General features: G+C 41.0%; 1 protein-coding gene across 1 annotated transcript; it reads right to left on the reverse strand.

Moving 5' to 3' along the window:
* Positions 1 to 16,110: 16,110 nt before the first annotated feature.
* Positions 16,111 to 23,168, reverse strand: LOC136517144 (AP2-like ethylene-responsive transcription factor SMOS1). The gene is made up of 10 exons (XM_066510660.1): positions 22,782 to 23,168; positions 21,954 to 22,036; positions 21,057 to 21,065; positions 20,884 to 20,972; positions 18,908 to 18,981; positions 18,779 to 18,829; positions 18,420 to 18,487; positions 17,740 to 18,311; positions 17,576 to 17,663; positions 16,111 to 16,357 (listed from the first exon to the last, which is right to left on the reverse strand). Exons 1-9 carry the CDS (start codon positions 23,030 to 23,032, stop codon positions 17,649 to 17,651), a joined length of 1,212 nt encoding a protein of 403 aa, XP_066366757.1. The 5' UTR covers positions 23,033 to 23,168; the 3' UTR covers positions 16,111 to 16,357; positions 17,576 to 17,648.
* Between the last annotated feature and the right edge of the window lie 566 nt (positions 23,169 to 23,734).

Here is a 23,734-nt window from a genome sequence, read left to right on the forward strand (position 1 = left end):
TTTTTTTCATCCAGATTGTACTACACATACATCAAACCCGTACTGCATGTTGCGTATAAGGTAATTTTTTAGAATGTTGATGCATTCAAAATTTGGTATGAAGGCCTTGGCCATCCTGGTATAGGGATGAGGCAAAAAAATTATCAGCAATTCTAAAGGTCATGAGTTAAATATTGCTAAATTCCCAAAATCTTCAGAATTTATGTGCACTTCATGCGCGGCAGGGAAATTGATCGTACGGCCATCGCCTGTTAAGATCCAAAATGAGCCACTAAAATTTCTTGAACGCATTCAAGAAGATATTTGTGGCCCCATACAACCAATGTCTGGACCGTTCAGGTACTTCATGGTTCTAGTAGATGCATCTACTAGATGGTCTCATGTGTGTCTTTTGTCCACACGTAACCATGCATTTGCAAAAATTATTGCTCAAGTTATTAGACTTAGAGCACATCATCCTGAACATCAAATTCAATCAATTCGAATGGACAATGCTACTGAATTTTCCTCAAAGGCTTTCAACGATTATTGTATGGCTTTGGGAATTCAAGTTCAGCACTTTGTCCCACATGTCCATACACAAAATGGTTTAGCAGAATCTCTTATTAAGAGAATTAAACTCATTGCAAGACCGTTATTATAAAATTGCAACCTACCAACTTTATGTTGGGGTCATGCAGTCTTACACGCTGCTGACTTAATTCAATTGCGACCAACTGCATATCACGTAGTCTCCTCATTGCAATTAGTACGTGGGAATATGCCAAATATTCTCATCTGCAAAAATTCGGTTGCGCTGTATACGTATTGATCTCACTGCCTAAGCATACTTCTATGGGTCCACGTAGGAAACTTGGTATCTATGTGGGATATCAATCTCCATCAATTATCAACTACCTCGAGCCTCTTACACGGGACTTATTCATGGCCTGATACGCTGACTGCATATTTAATGAGGACCATTTCTCGGTATTAGGGGGAGATTTCAAGTACCAAAACAAATGTCAGGAAATCATCTGGAATGCCCAAGGCATTCCTCCCTCAAATCCACGTACTCTAGAGACTGAACAACAAGTTCAGAAAATCATAAACTTGCAACATATTGCAAATAACCTGCCAGAAGCATTTACTGATTATAAGGGTGTCACTAAATCCTCTTATTCTGCTCACAATGCGCCCAAAAGAGTGGAGGTACCAATAAAAACCATTCAACTCCCACTTCCAAAGAAGAGGGGGAGAAGTATGGCCGCTCCTAAGGATAATGCTATAGTAAACGTCTAAGGATATCGAGGGCTAAATCCTCCAAATTAGTAAATCCAAGCCAACCACAAGTTGGTAGACACCCAATAGTGGATAAAAATCCAACATCAGGACCAAATCCACAACCCGAATCAACGGTGCATCCAAATTCTGATCCTGGGATATCGAAACACCCTGACTTCATAGTTTTGGGAAATGTTGAGTCAAATAATGGGGTGAAAGAAATTTCCATCAATTACATAGATTCTGGAGAATCATACGATCGTAACACTACTATTGTCGACATGTACTTCGCAACAATTGCAGAAATCTTTCTCAATGATCCAGATCCCAAGACCATGGTAGAGTGCAAAAAAGCACTCGGACTGGGCTCAATGGAAAGAAGCAATTCAAGCTGAGATAGCCTCGCTCACTAGAAGAGGGGTATTCACATCTGCAATACCTACACCTTCCAAAGTCTTTCCTGTAGGCTTTAAATGGGTTTTCGTCCGGAAATGGAATAAGAACAATGAGGTGGTGAGATATAAAGCGTGGCTAGTAGCACAAGGGTTTACGCAGAGACCCGGCATTGATTACAATAAAACCTATTCTCCAGTAATTAGTGGAATTACTTTCCGATACTTAATATCATTGGCAGTTCAAAATCATCTATCTATAAAGTTGATGGATGTGGTGATAGCATACCTATATGGGTCACTTGATTCGGACATATACATGAAGGTTCCCGATGGAATCCAAATTCTGAATCCAAACGCAAATCGCAACATGTATTGTGTAAAACTACAAAAGTCAGCTTGAAGCAGTCAGGACGAATGTGGTACAACCGACTGATGGAATTCCTTCTAAAGAAATGATACACTAACAATGATGATTGCCCATGTGTTTTCATTAAGAAATCTCGAACGAGATTTTGTATTATATCCGTGTATGTTGATGATTTAAATATCATTGGTAGCCCAAAGGATATAGATGAAACACGCAAACATCTAAAGAGAGAATTCGAGATGAAGAATTTAGATAAGACCAAGTATTGCCTAGGCTTACAACTTGAGCACCGTTCTTCAGGGATTTTAGTGCATCAATCAATCTATATCTAGAAAATATTAGAAAAAATCAATATGGATAAATCATACCCTATTAAAACTTCGATGGTTGTTCGTTTCTTAGAAATAGGAAAAGATCCATTTAGACCACGGGGTATTGGGGAAAAAATGTTGGGACCAGAGATCTCATATCTCAGTGTCATTGGTGCACTTATGTATCTTGCAAATTGCACAAGGCCAGATATCGCATTTGTAGTGAACTTACTAGCTAGGCATAGTGTGGACCCAACTCTCCGTCATTGGACGGAAGCGAAGTGTATCCTCAGATACCTTAATGGCACAAAGGATCTTGGTTTATTCTTCAAGAAAAATCATGATCCCAGTATGATTGGTTATACTGATGCAGGTTACTTATCTGATCCTCATAACGGAAAATCCCAAACAGGATTTGTATTCCTACATGGAGGTACTGTTATTTCATGAAAATCTTCTAAGTAGACTCTGACAGCGACCTCTACTAATCATTCTGAAATTATTGCTCTATACAAGGCATCACGAGAATGTGTATGGCTTCGCAGAATGATTAACCACATACAACAGTCATGTGGTATTGGTTCAATTGAATCACCTACAATTATCTATGAAGATAATTTCGCTTGTGTTACACAGATGCAATCAGGTTACATAAAGAGCAATATCACTAAGCATATTGTTCCTAAACTGTTTTATCCCCATGAATTATAAGAAAACAGGGAAATAAACATCTTGCAAATCAAGTCATGTAATAATCTCGCTGACCTATTTACTAAGTCCTTATCAACTTCTGTGTTTCAAAAATTGGTATATGGAATTGGTATGCGGCAACTTCGAGATTTGCCAGAATCGGGGGGAGACATCTCCTAAATGTTGATCTGTACCAGCATCATATTGTACTCTTTTCTTTCACAAGTTTTACTTATAAGGTTTCTTGTTAAAGTTTTTAATAAGATAATATTAACTTAAGTATGTGTCATATTTCTAATTTTTTTCCACCGGAGGTTTTTGTATGGAAAATATCAAAGACACATATTGCCCTCACAACTCATATATGGTTTTTCCCTGAAAAGGTTTTTCATGTGAGTTATTCAAGAGGCAATACCAATAATATGTCATCATATTTTTTTCCTAATTTTTCCACTGGGTTTTTACAGGAGTTTTAGCGACATATCACTTTATATTGCTCCTCATATTTTTCCTGAAATAGTTTTTAGGGGAGTAATCTATATATCGTATCTCCTATATTCTTTCCCCACTGGGGTTTTTAATGGGATACCAATAACATAATAATTTATTTAAATCACACTCATATATGCTACTTTCTTCTTATTTTCCTAGAAGGTTTAAAGGAGTTTTTATAGCATATCTATACATACATATTCCTCAGATTTTTCCCACAGGGTTTTTCGAGGCATTCAAGCATATAGCTGCATTGATCTCAAAGAAGATTCGATCAAGGGAAGTGTTACAAAACGGTGTCCGTTCCTAACAGACACCAGTGATCTCATCAATAGATAACAGTTAGTTAGTATAGCAGTTAGCACTACGAAGGGGCATGTCCCTTCGGTAGTAGACTATTTCAGTGAACAGTTATATTTTCCCGAACAATTATGTCCGTACGACGTCTGTACAACGCGTATATATATATAAGAGATCAAACCGTTATTCCCAAAATTTGGTTTATTATCATTCACTTTCAACAGATCCGAACCATACGCGCTTGCTCATTACCTGCAGGCCCGGCCGGAAGCATGGTGTCATCATCGACGCCAACGCGCTCGTTGTTAGGAATTTAGGTATTTTCATTATCAGTTTAATCCAGAAATATAATATCAGCAGGTTTATGACAGCATATATGTGCATGTGTATATTTCTTATGAACGTTACAGCATGCATAGATGACAAACTGATTGATACAGTAAGAATACAAAATACAGTAATCACAGAGATTAGACTGTACCAGCGGAGGGTCCCATGCCGAGGGCATCGGAGGCTCTATTCGCACTAGTCGACATAGTGTGTTGCTCGAAGTCACGGACCACAGTCGATGCAGGAAGATGTTCGCAGTGCAGTCCCACGAACGGATCACCAGGAAGAAGACGCCTTGACGTTCCAGGGAGAGGACGGATCCAAGAGCGATCTCCAGGAAGAAGATGGACGAGCAGTCGCGGATCGCTCCCCAAAAACCTAATCGCCGCTCACCCCGTGCAGGATTCTCAGGCGAACGAGGGTTCTGGAGGCACCTACTCTCCCGCTCCTCCGTGCGCGCAGAGGTATGGGACGGAAAACCAGAAGGCTGCTGATCAGTGGTTCTCTCGGAAGTGGTTACGAGAGATTGGGTCTGGACTGACGGAAGACAGGATATATGGCTGCTGACGGGGAAGAGAAGACGAAGGCAGCGGAGAATCCCAGGAGACGGGAAGCGGAAGCGGAAGGGACGTTAACTGACGCAGTCAGTTTGCCTCCACCATCAAGGAGCGAAACTTCCGTGATAATGTGGATTTAAGTGGCAAAAGACTGGCCACGCCCGCTTGCCTCGCCACGGCCACAAGCGTGAGCGCGTGGCACGCCATTATCCTTTTCTCAGCTTCTCAATTTAGATAAATAATTTCCAACCATATAAGTTGAGTCAGCATTCAGTCAAAATCTCATATAATATTAAATCATACAACACTTAATGTTACACATCATAGAGTTTTATTTAATTATTAAATATTATATGGGCCAAGCCCATATTATATCCAACCCTCACGGCGTTCCTCACGGCGGACGAGAAGGACAGCGTGAGCGGCGACTCCTACCGGCGAAGGGACCTGCAGGGGATGCAGGTGCCGGCCTACGACCGCCACGGGCGGCGGTTCAACATGAGGCTCTGGATGGTCCGATCACAGAGCGCCTATCGTCTCTTCGGCAGCGAGTGGAGGCGTTTCTTGGCAGACAACCAGCTCGAGGAAGCCATGGCGGTGGCGAAGGGGATGGGCCGGAAGCTGGAGGTTGAGCTCTGGGCGTTCCGTTCGGTGGAGCTGTTGCCGCTGGAGCGCCGCGTGGAGACCGGCCACCACCCCGACGGGGCTCTAGGGATGGTGATTTTGATAAGAAATTAAGATTGATATATAGCTAGGACGTAGCTGGCTGGGGCAATTTTAGGACAAACTACATACGGATTAATTATCTCAAATAATGCTTGATTCTTGCCTATATTGTCTTCTTTTGGATGCACGTCAATTTCATCGCTAGAATCAATATATTCAAATCTGCTTCAAACGTGGCGTAAGTATGGTAGACTCCAGATTATGATGATATGCTTTAATTCTTATCTGAATATAAGGTGCTGATAGCCTCCAGGTTATTTATTCCGTCCGATCCCATCTCTCTTGCTCTCCGATTTTCTTAGCATTCGTCTTCAATTTCATGCTTTGCTCTGAAATTTCTTTGATTGTTGCAATGGTGTCATTCTAACTTGCTCACTGTGATCTCCATGGCCAAATAACTTTTTCTTCTTGGACTTCATGCAATCAATTCAAAGCACCGAAGTTTTGCAAATTCAGATTGCAACACCCAGATCAGTTGCAATGTATGCAAATGTTATCAGCACAGCTGTTTTCCCCCTATCCAAAGAGCAAGTTTACCGGTGAAAGTATTACCTAATATACCTATATGTATCACAACGAATTGCAGGTGGAATGCATTTTACGTGTGACAGCAATGCTGCCAAACAGCCTGTAGACAAGAGTTGTTTCAACTCTCAAAGAGTATGGAGGTTTGTTCCAAATCCAACCTCCTAGTCTAATACCAAGGTTAGGCACGTGGAAGAGTTTTTTCCCTCAATACTTGTACATGGGATGGGTAAAACCACTGTAAAACTAGCAAAAAGACAAATCTCAAAACATGAAATTATTTGCACGAGGTGTAAATGAAACCACTGACAACTGCTATTTTATTTCAGCAGATAATATTGGCTATGTTGTGAAATGACACCTATACGTGAACGGACGTCTACAGACAAACATGCGTCTCTTCACGAGTGATCTCACCCATCAAGCACATGATCAGTAGATAGGATTAGACAGTTAATTTTAGTTTTAAAGGGCATGTCTTTTGAAAACAGTCGTGTTCCTTCATGACACCCCTTCATTTATATAAATATATTTCCGAGATCAATGAAACCAACCGTTCTCCCAAATCTTGTTCATTTACGTTCACGTTTTAACACGTTATTAGCACTGTGCTCTCAAGAAAGAGGAAGGAGAACAACGGAGGCATGTCGTATGCCTCTGTACCATCACCGTTCGAGAAAAGCAACGCAGGAATCGGAGTCCCTAGCATGGATCCGACGCAAGTGGACATAGAAAGAATTCAACAATCCGGTCAGAACCATCTACAACGAGTTCGTCGTTGATGTTTACCTTCCTGTTGGTTGCGTTTCTACGCCCTTCGCAAGAGGTATTTTTGCGGTCGATCTGCTCTGCACGTATGCTGTTGTGGTTGATCCTGACCGACGGCGTGCCTGCCCATCGACGACGGTGCCCGCGCTCCTGTGCGCCCGGGTGGCAACGCCCGTGCCAGGCGACTCCGCGGCCGGCTACTCCCCGTCAGGCAGCCCACGCGGCCTCCGCTCCTTGCGGCCCCCAGCGCCCTGCACGGCCTCCTCGCTCGCGGCCCCCGACGGAAGGCGGCCAGGTCTTCCCGGCGGAGGCGCCCGTGCGGCCTGCTGCTCCTGCACGGCTTCGTGCACGCGGCCATGCCCCGTTCGCCTGGTGGCATTGGTGGCCGGGTGCCCGCGACGCCTCGCCCAATTCGGCTACGGCGGCTCCGCCATGCTCGGGCACGCGACGATGGCCAGCCCAATCCGGGCCCCTTCGTGGCGGTGGCCGGCTCCTTGCAGCCGGCGGTGGTAGTATACAAGCCCGCGGTAGCATCTCGCTTGGCTGGCTGCAGCGCCTAGCGGCTCCATTGGCTGCGGCGACTGCTCCCAAGGGCAGCACCCCCTGCGAATCGGCGACGGTGGCGGCGCAGCGGAGAAATCGAAAACGGCGGCGGTGGCTCACATCGGCTGCAACACTAGAGATACATAACTCTAATTGCCAGCCAACCGACTGGATGCATGTCCAAGCCAATATGGGCCAACAGCCCATATCAACACCCTGCGCTTCCTATTTTCCCATTGTGCCTGTACGCATGATGGGCCATGCCGAGTATGGAAAGAACTTTTGTTTTCATTTGACTCGGCTGGCATGTTATCATTTGATTTTCAGCATGAATTCGCATATGACTATTTGATGTCTCTAGTAAATTCTTCTGTGCTGGAAAAAATAGTACTGTTATGTTGAGGTCACTGACTTTGACAATAATTGTACTTGTGATGTTTTACCATTGTAAAATGTCCGCTTATGGTATTGTTCAAAATATTTGCCTCATTATATGGCAAATTCGATAAACAAATACCCTTCGTAATGACCATGATCTTGCAATTTATTTATTTATTTTGTAATTGGTCATTTTAATTTAAGCCTATTTATGCTTTTTACCAAAGCTCTAAGCACTTTAAAACTTGGATGCAAAATTTTATGTGTACTTTTCTCATTAAATGTATAACACACATGTTTTATATTTGTTTGTTGGCCATACATAAGATAGCGCTATAGCTGCTACTGTGGGATCTACACTAAATTCTTAGTGACTATCCTCAATGTGCGTACCCAACATCACAAATTAGAACATACGGTCTATATCTTTTCACAAGATGACTACCATTAATCAGCATTCCTGTTAGCCATACATAAGGTAGTACCATAGTTGCTACTACGGGATCTACACTAAATCCACAACTTAGTGACTATCCTCAACGTGCGTACCCAATTCGTTTGTGGATTAACTAAGGTCTACATCAATCTTTTGATGATTACCTTAAAATGTGTTTATACAAATTACATACACCACTTGGCATCTGCTGTTCAACAGACTATGTCCATATTATTAGAGGTCTACATCTTTATGATGGCTACCTCTAATGTGTTGGCATAAATGAGGTTTACACTATTAGTGAGATAGATCTTGTCTCCTATTTATTTTGCATTAATTAATACATCATCACCATAGCAATTTTAAATTTACCCTTAGCGTAAATTCAGAAAATCTATGGTTTAAACCTTGTTAGAATAATAGCCAGCAAAGAGTTTGATCTCTTGCTCTTAATGGTCATCATTATCTAACATGGTCAATGGACGTAAAGTTAAACTTTATTGTTCTATGGATTCATAGCAAAATATACTTGGTGCTCCTCGTAAGAGAGCATCACTGCTTACTGAACAATTAAGTATGGAGTTTTATTTAAATAAAGCACTATACACATCCAGATCACACATATGTGTATCTCAATGGATGCAAATCGAAGCACTATATGGCTAGTTTTCAATGAGTGATACGAACAACACAAGGCAGTCATTTTGTTCAATGTCAACTATGATTGGCCACAACTTTATCTCTAGGATCTTAAGTCCACTTGAGAATATAATTATAGTGTTCCAAAATATCCCCCAACATCACGTTTTCATGAAAGCACACAACTTACCAAATATATTCTAGATTAATTTCTACATTACTTCAGGTCTAAGTGTACGATAAACTTTTATCGAGGAATCATCATTAGCATTATAGTGATGCTCTATCATCTGAAGTACATTGAATTTTTAGAATCATTACAAGTTTGATGCCATGTAGTAATGCCATCCATAGAACTTTAATGGTAAGATTTAACGCAAAAAGAAGTAGCAGCCCCGTGCATTCTTTAGGGTCAAGGCATTTCCCAAATATGATAGAACCATATTTTATCCCAATTGTGTATGTTACAGCCACACAAGTTGGAAATGTCATACCTTGAAACATTTAATTGATCGGTATTACAAATCCATTGGACATAAATATCTGACTCAACAATAAAGATATGAAGCACGCTTCTATCTTCAACCTAACACCACCAGGAAGGCTAGTTGTTCACAACAAGTTTCATAAAAAATCAAGTAGCAACCAAACACTTAATTAATAAGTGGGTCTTATGAGCATGGAGAGCACGATCATCGAATTTACTTCGCTTGATCCATTTTGGAGACCAAATTTGTCTTCCATTTACAAAGATACATAGTATCTTCATCCTATTTTGGTGTTGTAATATAAAATGTTATCATCAATTTTAATTGAATATCACAATAATGTGCCATCACATTTGATATTCCATTAATTAACTTGTATGTAATCTATATATTTGCATAGAATGTCATTATATTCTTCATGCTATATATAGACCTATACGGGAGTCAATCCAAATGCAAAGAGGAATTTTGCCTAGTGGATAGTTGCACCATAAACTCTATATATAGAGAAGCAAAATATTCCTAAACTCTTACATAGAGATAAGGAAATATTTTGTTAATCGCTTGACGTGATGTCATGATAGTGGGCTTTGGTCGTGCTACTATCATACTTCCTATTAGTACTCAAATAATAATCATGAATTCATTCTTGTATTCTGATTCTAAAATGTACCCAATTAAAATTATAGAGATATCAGTCAATGTGGTTTTCATATAGAAACCCCAAGATGACAACTAAGAGAAGTATTTTTCTCTTAACAACGGATATGGCAATACTTAAACAAAACATCCTCAGTTGGATTTGACTACATATACATAACTTGTATCCAATGTTGCGTACAAATAATTCTCTCTTGATATCAACAAGACTTGGCATATTTGCCTTAGTTATTCTACTATAGAGATAACTTGAGAATTATTATCAATTCTATTGGTCATAGCATCAATATGAGCCACTACATTTCTTGAAGAAATTCAAGAACATACATGTGACTCTATTTACCATTTTATGGACCATAAAGATACTATATAATGCACATTTATGCATCCATAATATAATCCCAGGTGTGTCTCTTAGTCATGAGAACCATCACTATACCAAACTCAATGCTCGAAATCTTCAATTTAGAGCAAATTATCCTGGATGTGGGATCAAATCCATTTTATATGGAACAGTTTAGTTTTTGGGTACTATATATCAAGTACCTTATGTCCATACCAATAATGCTTTTATTGAGTCTCTTATTGAGAATCAAATTGCATGACATATTAAAATAGAATTGTAATTTACCAGAACTAAGTTGTTTGCATTTGGCCTTATACACCACATCATTAATTCAAATTCATCAAGCTGCACTTATACAACTCCCTCTGTTGCAGTATGTACGTGAAACTTTGGCCGTAGCCAAACATTTCCCATCTACGCATCGAGTATGTTTTCACATACCCATATCACCACCCTAACATACCAATGGGCATTAGGGATCCCAAGAGGTAACTCTACATTGGTTTTATAAATTGCCCGTATGTTGATCACATTTAAGGATAATTTTAGACATTAGGGGGAGATTTATACCACATTAAGAATGCCAGGAATCAAAAGAGCAATCCTCACATTCATGTACCAAAAAATTCTAAACCTAATCATTTAGAATGTCTTATATTTGCATCATATTGCAAAGAATATGCTAGAAACATTTACTGATAATAAGGGTGTCATAAAATTCTCTTATCCTACTTATAATGCGCTCGAAAGAATGGAGGTACCAATTAAAACCATTCAACTTCCACTTCCAAAGAAGAGGTGGAGAAGTACGGCCGCTCCTAAGGATAATGCTCCAAGTAAGCATCCGAGGATACCGAGGACAATATCCTCCAAATTAGTAAATCTAAGCCAACCTCAAGTTGGTAGACACCCAAAATAGATGAGCATCCAAAACCCGGATCAAAATCCACCCGGATCAACGGTGCACCCAAATTCTGATCCTGAGACATTGGAACACCCTGACTCCATATGGGAAATGACTCGGAGTCCAAAAGGGTTAACATTTTCACATGCTATATTGATTTCAAGAACCGAATCAATCATTTAAAGACTACAAATTGTCACGGCATATACTTCTCAAAGATTGTTTTTTTACCTTACTGGATCCAGACTAAAAGTCCTAGGCAGAGTGTCTTCACACTCAAAATTGGTCAAACTAAAATGTGACAATTAAGGAGATTGCTCTTGTTCAATGATGAGAAGTATTACCACCGTAATATCTTCCCTCACAGAGTTTCTTTTCAGAAGCAAGGTGGTGAACAATGAGAGCTTGTAGCATATGGTTTCACGCAGAGACCCAGCATAGCATACCCCATGGTATGTGTGAAAATGAAGTTTTCTAAATTCAATAATTGGCATATCAAATGAATTTGATAGATTCGGACGTATAAGTCCCAGTGGACTTCATATTCTGAATCCATATACAAATCGCAACATACATTGTGTATAATTAAGCATGATTATGTATATTGGTTATTTTGATATCATCATGATATAGAAATAATTATGCAATCATTTGAGATACAATTTCTATCATGTGGATTCGAGATGGAAGATTTGGGTAAGACCAAATATTGCCTAGGCTTACAACTTGAGCACCGTCCTTCAAGGATTTTAGTGCATCAATCAGCCTATATCCAGAAAATATTAGAGAAATTCAATATAGACAAATCATATTATAACAAAACCTCGATGGTTGTTCGTTCTTTAGAAATAGAGAAAGATCCATTTAGACTATGAGATAATGGAGAAAAGATATTGGGACCAAGGTTCCATATCTTAGTGTTATTGGAGCACTTATGTATCTTGCAAATTGCACCAGGCCTGATATTGCATTTGCAGTGAACATACTAGTTAGACATAGTGCAAATCCAACTCATCGTCATTAGATGGGAGCGAAGCATATCCTCAAATATCTTAGTGGTACAAAGGATCTTGGTTTATTCTTTAAGAGAAATCATGATCCCAATATGATTGGATACACGGATGCTGGTTACTTATCTAGTCCCCATCCCAAACTGGATTTGTATTCTTACATGGAGGTATAGCTATTTCATGAAGTCTTCTAAACAAACTCTGACGACGACCTCTACTAATCATTCTAAAATTATTGCTCTATACGAGGCATCACATGAATGTGTATGACTTCGCAGAATGATTAACCACATACAACTGGCATGTGGTATTGGTTAGATTAAATCACCTATAATTATTTATGAAGATAATTCTACTTGTGTTACACAAATGCAATCGGGTTACATAAAGAGCAATATCACTAAGCATATTGTTCCTAAACTGTTTTATCCCCATGAATTACAAGAAAACGGGGAAATAAACATCTTGTAAATCAAGTCATGTGATAATCTCGCTGACCTATTTACTAAGTCCTTACCAACTGAAGGGTCGAGATGGTGACTAGAGGGGAGGGTGAATAGTTTTTCTAAAATTTAATTGCGTCGACTAACCGATACAAATGCGGAATTAAAACTATCGGTCTAGCCAAGACTATACCCCACTATATATGTTCACTAGCACCTTGCAAAGATAACAATTATGCAACAAAGGTGCCGTGCTAGTTAGAGCTCTCCTAAACAATTCTAAGAGCAAGGTTACACAAACCTATGCCACTAGTACTTTAAGCGACAAGGGAGCTCCTACACATGCTAGTAAGCAAAAGCACAAAGCCAACTAGCAATGCTCAATAACAAGGCAACCAATGCCTAATTAGAGAGCGCAAATACTTAGCTACATAAACTAAGCAATGTGACTAACAAGGTTACTAAAACCAAATTAGTCACGCAAGGGAGCTACTTCTATGCTACACAAGCATGAAGGTAACTAGCAAGCTACACAAGCTAACTAATTACAAAAACAACAACACAAGCTTAATGTATATGAAAGTAAACGCAAGCTTGTGTAACGGGGATGCAAACCAACAGGAAGAACAAGGTTGACACGACGATTTTTCTCCCAAGGTTCACGTGTTTGCCAACACGCTAGTCCCCGTTGTGTCGACCGCTCACTTGGTGGTTCGGCGGCTAATTAGCATCACCCGCTAAGCCCACACGTTGGGCGCCGCAAGAACCCACCCCTTGAGTGAGGGTAGCTCAATGACACGCTTTACTAGAGTTGCTCTTCGCGGCTCCCACGGGGCGAGCACAATGCCCCTCACAAGCACTTCTCCGGAGCGCCGCACAAGCTTCTTGCGCGCTTCGACGGAGACCACCACCAAGCCGTCTAGGAGGTGGCAACCTCCAAGAGTAACAAGCACCACCGGCTTGCAACTCGATCACCTAGTGCCACTCGATGCAACCTCACGATGCAATCGCACTAGAATCGCTCACTCACACAATCGAATGATCACTATCAAGTATATGTGTGATGGAGGGCTCCCAAGCACTCATAAGCATGGACACTAAGTCCCTTGAGGTGCTCCACACCAGCCATGGCCGAAGGCCACTTCTATTTATAGCCCCAGGGGCTAAACTAGCCGTTACCCCTTCATTGGGCAATGGTCGGGCCGACCGGACGCTCCGGTCGTTTTGACCGGACGCTGGACCTCAGCGTCCGGTCGCTCGCAGACGACCACGTGTCCCGGTTCCAACGGTCACTTGACTTGACCAGATGCAGCAACACTCAACTGACCAGGCGCTGAACCCTCAGCGTCTGGTCGTTTCCAGTAAGCTCCCGAGCATGACCGAACGCGTCCGGTCGAACGCGATCGGACGCAGCCAGCGTCCGGTCACTCTCCAGCTACTGCTACACTCCACGTCAGCGCGACCGGACGCAGCCTGCCAGCGTCCGGTGCATTCAGATCCAGCGTCCGGTCAGTTGACCGACGCCAGCATCTTCTCCATTCTCTTCACCCTTGCTCAAGTGTGCTAACCACAGGAATTTACATCCGGCGCAATAGAAAATAGACATTCCATTTTCCCGAAAGCGCCGAATCCCGCGACGGGAGGGAGAGAGGGACCCAAACCCATCTCACCCCTACAAACACCACCGCCTTAGTAAATGTGCCAACACCATCAAGTGTACACCATCATGTGTATGTGTGTTAGCATTTTCACAATCATTTCCCAAATGATGTTAGCCACTCAACTTGCCACGCCACTTGATCCTAGCGATAATGCAAAGTTAGATCACTCGAGTGGCACTAGATGACCGATGTGCAAACAAGTTTGCCCCTCTTGATAGTACGGCCATCTATCCTAAACCCGGTCATAAACTTCTCTACACACCTATGACCGGTGAAATGAAATGCCCTAGGTTATACCTTTGCCTTGCGCATTCCATTCCATCTCCTTCAATATTGATGCAACACATGCACCAACACGATCAACAATGATATGATCCACTTCATATCATCATATGATCATATTGGTTCATCGATCTTGACTCTACTTGCTCTTCACCGTTGCCATCGTCCATCGGCGCCAAGTCTTGCTCAAGCTTCACCGCCACGCGGTCCATCACTCCAAAGCCTTCGACTTGCCCTTCACGCTTGCAACCGGTCCATCAAGCCAAGTCTAGTCTTGATCTTCTCCACCTTGATCACATGACTCAATGTCATGTCTCATGTGCAATAAGCTCCTTCATCATCACATGTGTGAGCTTTGCAACATCTCCAAGCCATTTTCACCTTCATGGCATATGTTGCTCACACACATGTATCTGTGGACTAATCACCTGTGTATCTCACATAAACATAATTAGTCCACCTAAGTTGTCACTCAATTACCAAAACCAAACAGGGACCTTTCACCAACTTCTGTGTTTCAAAAATATTGGTACATGGAATTGATATGCGGCGACTTCAAGATTTGCTAGAATTAGGGGAAGATATCTCCTAAATGTTGACCTATACCAGTATCATATTATACTCTTTTCTTTCACAAGTTTTACTTACAAGGTTTCTTGTTAAAGTTTTTAATGAGATAATATTAACATAAGCATGTGTCATATTTCCTATTTTCCCCACTGGGGTTTTTGTGAGAAATATCAAAGACACATATTGCTCTCACAACTCATCCATGGTTTTTCCCTGAAAAGGTTTTTCATGTGAGTTATCCAAGAGGCAATACCAATAATATGTCGTCACATTTTCTCCTAATTTTCCCACTGGGTTTTTAACAGGAGTTTTAGCGACATATCATTTTATATTGCTCCTCATAGTTTTCCTGAAAGGTTTTTGGAGGAGTTATCTTTTATGTCGTATCTCCAATATTTTTCTCCATTGGGGTTTTTAATGGGATACTCAATGACATAGTGGTTTATTTAAATCACAAATAAATATGCTATTTTCTCCTTTTTTCCAATAAGGTTTAAAGGAGTTTTATGGCATATCATATATTCCTCAGATTTTTCCTATAGGATTTTTCGAGGAATTTCAGCTTACAGCTGCATTGATCTCAAGGAAGATTCGATCAATGGAGGGTGTTGTGAAATGACACCTATACGCGAACGGACGTCTACAGACGAACATGCGTCTCTTCACGAGTGATCTCATCCATCAAGCACATGATTAGTGGATATGATTAGACAGTTAATTTTAGTTCCAAAGGGCATGTCTTTTGGGAACAGTCGTGTCCCTTCGTGACACCCCTTCACTTGTATAAATATATTTCCGAGATCAATGAAAGCAACAGTTCTCCCAAATCTTGTTCATTTACATTCACGTTTTAACAGGCTACTCTTGTTCTTCATCTTCTATAAGTTTACACTAGTAATTAAGCTAATAAAAACTGTTATGGCCCATCATAAAATTATGAGGTATGGGTTTATAGCAAAGGAGGTTTTATATCAAGCATTGGAATCATCTGTACAAAATAACTAATTTAGCATTAGAGCTGTATCATTTCGTTGGATATTTTCCTCAAATCTGTTGAGCCTTAACTGAAACAACCATCTCAATATGTACAAACAGCTCTACAACTAAATCTCATTTTCTGGCAACTAGCCACTGTATATTACATAGCTATGCTTGCACTTAACCTTCTATTCATGTCCTATGAAGTATGGATAAACAGGGAGTATTGCTCACAAGTTGCGACATCAAAAGCTGGACAAAAAGAATCTAGTTGACGCACAATGTTGCCTTTGACCTGTTCATCAATTGAAATGTCCAAAGCTTTATTAAACTTTAAATAGCAAACTAGCAATCTAATACAAATAAAATCAACAATCAAGGACATAATAGCCATTCTCATGCACAAGTCAATGGATATCTACAAAGTTCTTACTAATCTTGAAATTGGGTGCACTTTGTGGCTATAAATTTTGGTAGTGACCTACACCTACTGCAAGCATGGGAATTTCCTGACGAGGTCCCTACTGAAATCAAGTTGCCAGGGCAAGGCCATGGAGTGTCCATTTCTATCATGCATGCCTTTTTCTAGGGATGTGAGTGTGGTGGGGTGTTGCCGTGTTGGTTGTAATGGTTTCTCTACCTAATTTTTCTTTTTAATATAATGATACGCAACTCTCCTGCATGTTCAAGAAAAAATAATTCCATGGCTTATGCATAGGCATTTATCCGTATGTGAATGACATTAACATTATTCCATGAAATGATGCTAGTTAAGATGCAGATGCAGAGAGACATATGAAAGCATTCTGTAGTGCAGTAGTTAATAACTAATTAGTGTAATGTTAATCATCTTTCACCATCTACAATTTAAAAAAATGGCACTAGTTTTTGCAAGGAAGATAAATATTCTAATGAGTGCAGATTCGGCGCCCTCGTTAGCTAAAGTACCATGTTGCAATGTTTCAAAAATCATCACAAAAATCATGTATGCAGTAAACATAAAGTTAAGTATAGCCACAACAATTCAGTTTGAAATTCATCCTAGATGTCAAGAAACAAAATAGATAAGCAGTCAACCTGGCACTGTTCATTATGTGCTGACAGTGACACTTCTGTTTTATTAATCTCAACATCAAAGATGAATTTCAAATTGAATTATTGCACCACACTTAACTTTGGGTGTACTACATACATGATTTTTGTGATGATTTTTTTTGAAACATTGCAACATGATATTTTAGCTAAAGAGGGCGTCAGCCCCCTTGGGCGCCATATAATTTTTCTAATCTAATATACCACTAGGAGTTAGGGCAAAGACTACTTTGTCAAATTAGTTATATGTTTTTATGAACATACAAATCAATCAGTTCAAGAATTCGATGTTTCCTTTCCAGTCTCTTTACCAAAATTTGGTTGTTACTGTTACACAAAAAGTAAAAAGTTTGAGCTAAAACTTAATGAAAAATTAATCGAAACATTTAGCAATAATATCAGATTTGGAGTATTTACTTACCAATCTAAAGTGTCCTGCTTCAATAAGCTCATGCAGTCACTCTTGGCTCCGGAATGGATCACTTGAACTTACCTCATTCTTTTGCAAACTGTTGTGAATCATTGGTCAGATTCAGCAAAATCAGAAAAGAGAGTTTATATAGATTATCAGGGAGCGAAACAAACCGTTGTTGTTGTTATTGTCGCCATTGTAACAGGTTGACTTGATGGCAAAACAAAGTTGCTCCAAAAAAGTGGATCCACGGAAGGATCAGCAGGGCTCCAGGTAGTCTTCATTGGTGTAGGCATAACAGGGGCCATTGAGTAAGTAGATCTTTGCACTAGCAACTCATTCATGTTAATATTAATTGCCCCTGTATCATATCCAGTAGCAGGTACTGAGGCAACAGTCTTTCCTTCTACAATTTCTTTGCTAAGAGTACATTCTTCAGATAATTTTGTAGACTTCTCCAAGAAGCTTTTAAAGGCATCAGACTGAGATAATATGCTGCATGCTGATAAACCCACTGAAGAGGGCTTTGATGGCGAACCGAGGCCAAGAGAAGGCAACTTATAGGGTTCAGTCTGTTGCATTGAACTTTCAATAGCTCGAATTTCATCAGCAATTTCTTCTGTTTTAGATGTATCTGACTGCCTTGTCTTCTTTGGTAGCCACCACCTGATGTAATTTGTAAGATCAATTTTCCTCTCTAACCCAAAGCTTCCTGCAAATTTCCCATCCAACATGATATCCTTGCCTGTAATTTCAGAAGTAATAAAATCATTAGCCACACAATCTGATAGCAACTTCTATCATCTTAGAGTTTGACAACTACAAAGAACAGCAGAAGTCTGTACAGACTGACCACAACTAAGGCTCATGTAGTCATTGCCAAGTCCCAAAGAGGTATCCCATCTGGAATTATGAAGTTGCCTGCATGATAAGGCACACCAATGTGAGGCTTTACGAAGTGCCAAGATTCTGACTTAATGCACACGACTTAATGTTGTGACAGAGTATGAAGAAATTTATGCACAAGGTAGGTAGGATCAAACTAGCGATTGGAATTGGTAGCTAGGATCAAACAGAGATAAGTTTGTATGGGTGAAATCAAATATTCCTAATGAAGGATAGAAATCTTCTTTATTAAAGAATGAATTAAGGGTTCGCATAAAAAAGTAATTTCCATTAGCAGGGATAGAAATCTTCATAGCTAACACATACCTAAGAAGCCCACGATATTTTGGTAACCCCCTGTAAAAGGCACTGCTCTTTCTGCAGTGGATGGATCTTCTGGTCAGTGCTTAATAAAGTAGAATAATCTGTATATATATTAGAAATGCACAAATATACCTCCTAAGAGACACGAGATAATCCTCCTTGGAGATCATCTGCATCTCTTCAAGGTCTCTTGCATAGTCAGAGACCTAAATAAGCAAACATATATGAACATAAGTCTAAAAAATTAAAATAAAAATAAAATACAACACAGCTTCAATTGACTAAAAGGGCGTACCCAGTGCAGAGAGCTCCCGCTCTGTGCGGGGTCTGGGGAAGGGTGTTAGTGGCAAGCCTTACCCTCGCCTGTGCAATGCGAGGAGACCGCGACTCGAACCCGGGACCTTCCAGTCACAGGCGGTAAGACTCTACCGCTTGCACCAGGCCCGCCCTTCTATTGACTCTACACAGCTTCAATTGACTACTGTGATAATAAGCATGGAACAGAGATAGCATAATACTCTACATTGGCAACTCATGTACAGTTATCAGTTCAAGCAATTCTATGTGTTGATACATTTGTTTTGTCACACTCAACAGAAGATATTGTTGTTTTTATTGCACTTATCAGTCGACCGACTTGAATCTTCCAAAAAATAAAACATTCTACTCAAGTAGAACTGCGTAATTATGACATGCAAACATCCATTTCCAAATATCACTACAAAAAAATAATAGAATTAATGGATAGAAGTACAGGTTCGGAAGTGTAATTTCTTGTCCATCATTTCATCATGTGAATACAAAGGAGTACAGCAGGTACTTGTGCAAGCATGATATATCAGGACCACACTTTGTCAAATTCAAAATAAAGGACAAAAAGAAGGCAACAACCATGATGTAGACACATCTTACATCTGGTTACAGTCTCAAAACCTCCAATTTGAAAGTACAAAACTATGTTGCTGAATAGCTTTTGTCAAGATTTCTTTGCATATATGCACCTATTACTCAATGTTGGAAACAAAGGACTTTTTTACCAAAAAAAGGAGACCCACAAGATGCTTCCTTAATTAAACAATTTCTCTTAGCGGAAAGCAGATTTTGACGTCTCATTGCTCAATGTTAGAAACAAATAAGATGCTTCCTGAATTAAACAATTTCTATCAATAGAAAGCTGATTTTCTTGTGGTTGTTGTCTAAAAACAAAGTGCTTACTAGAGATAACGTGAGTAAGAGAAGAAAGTTAGAAGATGTTTCTTGCTTGTTTTGTTGTAAGGAAGAATCTGTTTTACACTTGTTTTTTGAGTGTGCAGTAGCTGCACAGCTCTGGTGTGTGCTCTCTGAGATTCTTGAGGTGAACCTGGGAGGTTCCTTTGAATCCATTGGCCAGTTTTGGCTTAGTAATAAAAGACATGGTTTGGTGAATATAATTACTGCTGCTGCTCTTTGGAGCTTATGGAAGCTAAGAAATGACTTATGTTTTCAGAATACGGGATGGAAAGGGATGGATATCCTGCTGAACAAAATTGCATATAAGGCACAAAATTGGCTAATTTTGTGCCCAGAGAACAAGAAGGATTCCCTGTCAAGAATAGTGCTGGAGATCAAGAGGAAAGCTTCTATGGTGTTGTGGCTTCCTCCCTGAAGGCAGTGGTGGGACTGGACGTTTCTCTGGAGAAGCTGCAAGTGGTGGACCGAATGCAGAGTTTCCTGAAGATGAAGCCGGAGCTGGTTTCTTCTTCTGATGATTTCCAAGGCTGGAGCTCTTGCAGACTGGCGTGAGATCCAGTTTGCTTATCTTGTAATGCTTGGGTGCTGTTTTCTGTGGTTAAAGCTGATGGTTGTTTCTTTAGGCTGGTGTTCAGTGGCGAGCGCTGCTGAGGTTTCTGTGGGTTCCTTTCAGTAGGTTCTTCAGTAGTCTTGATTTAGGTTTGGTCTTCTGGTTTATGGGGTTTGCACACTGCGCTGTATTGAATATTACTGTCTTTTAATGAATTTCAAAGACGGGGGCGATGGCCCTTGAACTCTAATCTAAAAAAAAAAGTGGGAGAACTAACAGCAATTAAAAACACGAGTCAATCATCATCACACAAGTAAAAATGACTCACTGGAAAATTTATTTGTGTTCCAGCTCCCCAGTATTTTAATGCAGCAAGGTCATAGGCCCTTGCTGCAGCCTCTTCGTCATCATATGCACCTATGTTATTGCACACAGAATTGAGAATGATTAAGAAAATCATAGCAACTCTGCAAATTAAGTTAAAACCAGGATGCCACTTACCTAAATATACTGCAATAGCAATTGTGCGATGTAGTTTTCCATGCAAAATAAACAATTCAATCAGATCAGATCAATGATAGCTATGCAGAAATAAAAATTACAAAGAAAACAATATCATTGACTAAATACAGTTATGCATCTCCCAGAGATATGAAATAGATCAGAGGAAACTGCAGCAGGCATAGCTCTTTACTTGCATCCATGTCTTGCAGTGATTATGGCATAATGCAAGAACAATCATTATTCTGTGACAGCCCAACCGATTCACAGCACGGTGGGAAAGGTGGAAAGCATGTTTGAGTGTCAAGTGTTAGGTTGAAGAAGATTCCTCCAGTCACCAAAAGAAATGTCGATTTGGACATGTAGCTTTGACCATTAAATTCTGTCAGGGTATATTTATACAAAAGCAAAATCGCAATATTATAAATATGTTTCACAAAGTTTGTCTGGTCCACGTATCGCAGAGGCTCAACAACTGACGATCTTTTCACAAAATCAGATTGTACCTGGTTTCATTGGATAGATGAACTATTAATATGTCCAGTGAGTACAAATTTATCATATTCCTAATCTCAATCAAACACTATACCACCTAGGTACCCAGACCAGACAAACATTGCGAAACAAAGGGAGTATTCAAGTACATATCAATGGCAAAGTATTAAAAGTCTGACTACGGGTACATGCAACCAAAAACTATATTATATATCACATGAGAGAGAAGTTACTAGTTCACATTAATTTATGAAAGCTTGATGTCTACATAACCAAGCCAAACTATCTTTTCAACCTAATCAGGTTGTAGTGGACAAGTTTGCCATCTGACAGTTGCAATATATTAAGGAATTCAAGAACACATACAACTGCAGCTACTCTGTATTAGAGAGACAGACATACCTTGTTTCCCCTTTTTGTTCTGATTCTGATTCCACGTGCTTTTGTCCCAAAGGTGAGCCTCATATCGACCTGTCCACCTATGCCTATTGACGAGCCAAAGTCAGTTCTATATCAATGTATACAAACATATAAGGTAATAATGGAGAAAAGGTTCAAAATAGTTATAACAAAGTCATGATAGAAATGTTTGTCGAGGAAATTGGCTGCTAAAATTAGTGGTAGCAGCAAAAAAAAACACAGCTAAATCATTTCGATTCAGTTGCTGGACCGAAATTGCTTCAGAAGAATCCAAAACTCTAGGTATTACATCGACTAAGTACCCATGCAGCAACAACAACAGCAGCGGAATGTGAGACCATGAACAGTGAATGCTGAATAAAACAGCATTGATCCACTACCAAGCTGAAATCCGATGTTGTGAGACCATGAACAGTGAATGGTTGCCAGAAAATTTTAGAATTCAAGTAGTTGCCAAAATTATTGATGACTAGGATACCTGCTAAGATGGGAAGGTCAACGCTATTAAGACTCAAGAGAGCTTAACTTAACGAAGGTCCTTAAGATGTGAGATCGCCTCATTTGCAATTCCAGCCAACTGTACTTTACGGGGAATAAACCTCTGCGGTGCATGGGACGAAAAAAACTCTGTGCCGCGACCATTCGACCTACAGCTACAGGGTATTGGAATTGCACGCACATAGTAGATCCCGAGTGGCCGAAACAACATGTCAAGCTCTTAGCAAAGGAAGATTAGCGAAGGGCCTAAGCTCTCGCGGGCAGGCGGCAACAAGTAGCACGGAGGGGAGGCAGGGACCGTGCGGCGCGTACCGGGTGACCCCGCGGTAGATGGAGCTCCGCTTCCCCGCGGCACAGGGAGTCATGCGGCTGATGCGCTCCTTGGCCATGCACACGCGCTCCTTCCGCACCGCCAACGCCCTCCTGGGCACCAGCTCCCCGGACGACGACACAGCCGCCGCCCCCGCAACGGCGCCGAGCGACGAGGACGAGCCGCCCTCCCCTCCCCCCGCCACAGCCACGGCCTGCAGCCCCGCGGCCGCCTCGGGGTTGGGGGAGGCCATGGCGCCCTCCGCCGGCCGGATCGATCGGGGCGGAGGGGAGGGGTTCGGTGTGCGCAGCCGCAGCGCAGCGTAAAACGGGTGACCGTTTGGGGGCGGCGTGGGTGGTGGTGGGATTTGAAATGGTGTGAACCGGGTGCGATAGGGACGCGTGGAGCCCAGTGGGCTGGCACAGGGGAGACAGGCGGACGGGGCCGCAGGGGAATCCGAGGATGCGGCATTGATGAGCTGCCCTCGCGATGGGACGGGAATGGGGGGAAGCGCAGAACGGGTGATCGGATTGGCCCGTTGTCGTTTCCTCGAACGGCAGCGGGTGTGCTTCTCGAGATAGACCTGGTGCCTCGACTTGAGTTGATGAGTCGGTCGACGCGAGTTTCTGGCTGGGAGAGTGAGAGATGGCGCGTATCCACGCTTGCAGCATGCCGCACTAGACAAAGCGTAAGACACAGTGACAGCGCAACAGCTTATACTATTAATGTGTTTTTTTTTTCAATTAAGAGCAGCATTATTTGGCTACAGTGGAACCAACGGGAAAAAATGTTGGTTTACCTCGAAAGATTTATCTACAAGCGAGGCGTATGTATAAGGACGTCCCAGCAGGACTAGCGAACTACATAAGAACTTATACATTTATATCAAACTCAATTCATATATGTTGATGCAGAATAAGATGAAATTTGCACTCCATTCTACACCAATACACGT

The sequence above is a fragment of the Miscanthus floridulus genome, chromosome 17, assembly GCF_019320115.1.
Source record: "Miscanthus floridulus cultivar M001 chromosome 17, ASM1932011v1, whole genome shotgun sequence".
NCBI classification, from domain to species: domain Eukaryota; kingdom Viridiplantae; phylum Streptophyta; class Magnoliopsida; order Poales; family Poaceae; genus Miscanthus; species Miscanthus floridulus.

Excerpts from the sequence above, each read along its gene's own strand:
- LOC136517144 (XM_066510660.1), bottom strand. The coding sequence starts at position 23,032 with ATGGCCTCCCCCAACCCCGAGGCGGCCGCGGGGCTGCAGGCCGTGGCT. Across the intron at positions 18,488-18,778 it reads AAATATCGTGGGCTTCTTAG|GCAACTTCATAATTCCAGAT; the intron begins GTATGTGTTAGC and ends CTTATCATGCAG. Across the intron at positions 18,312-18,419 it reads CTACATGAGCCTTAGTTGTG|GCAAGGATATCATGTTGGAT; the intron begins GTCAGTCTGTAC and ends CTGAAATTACAG.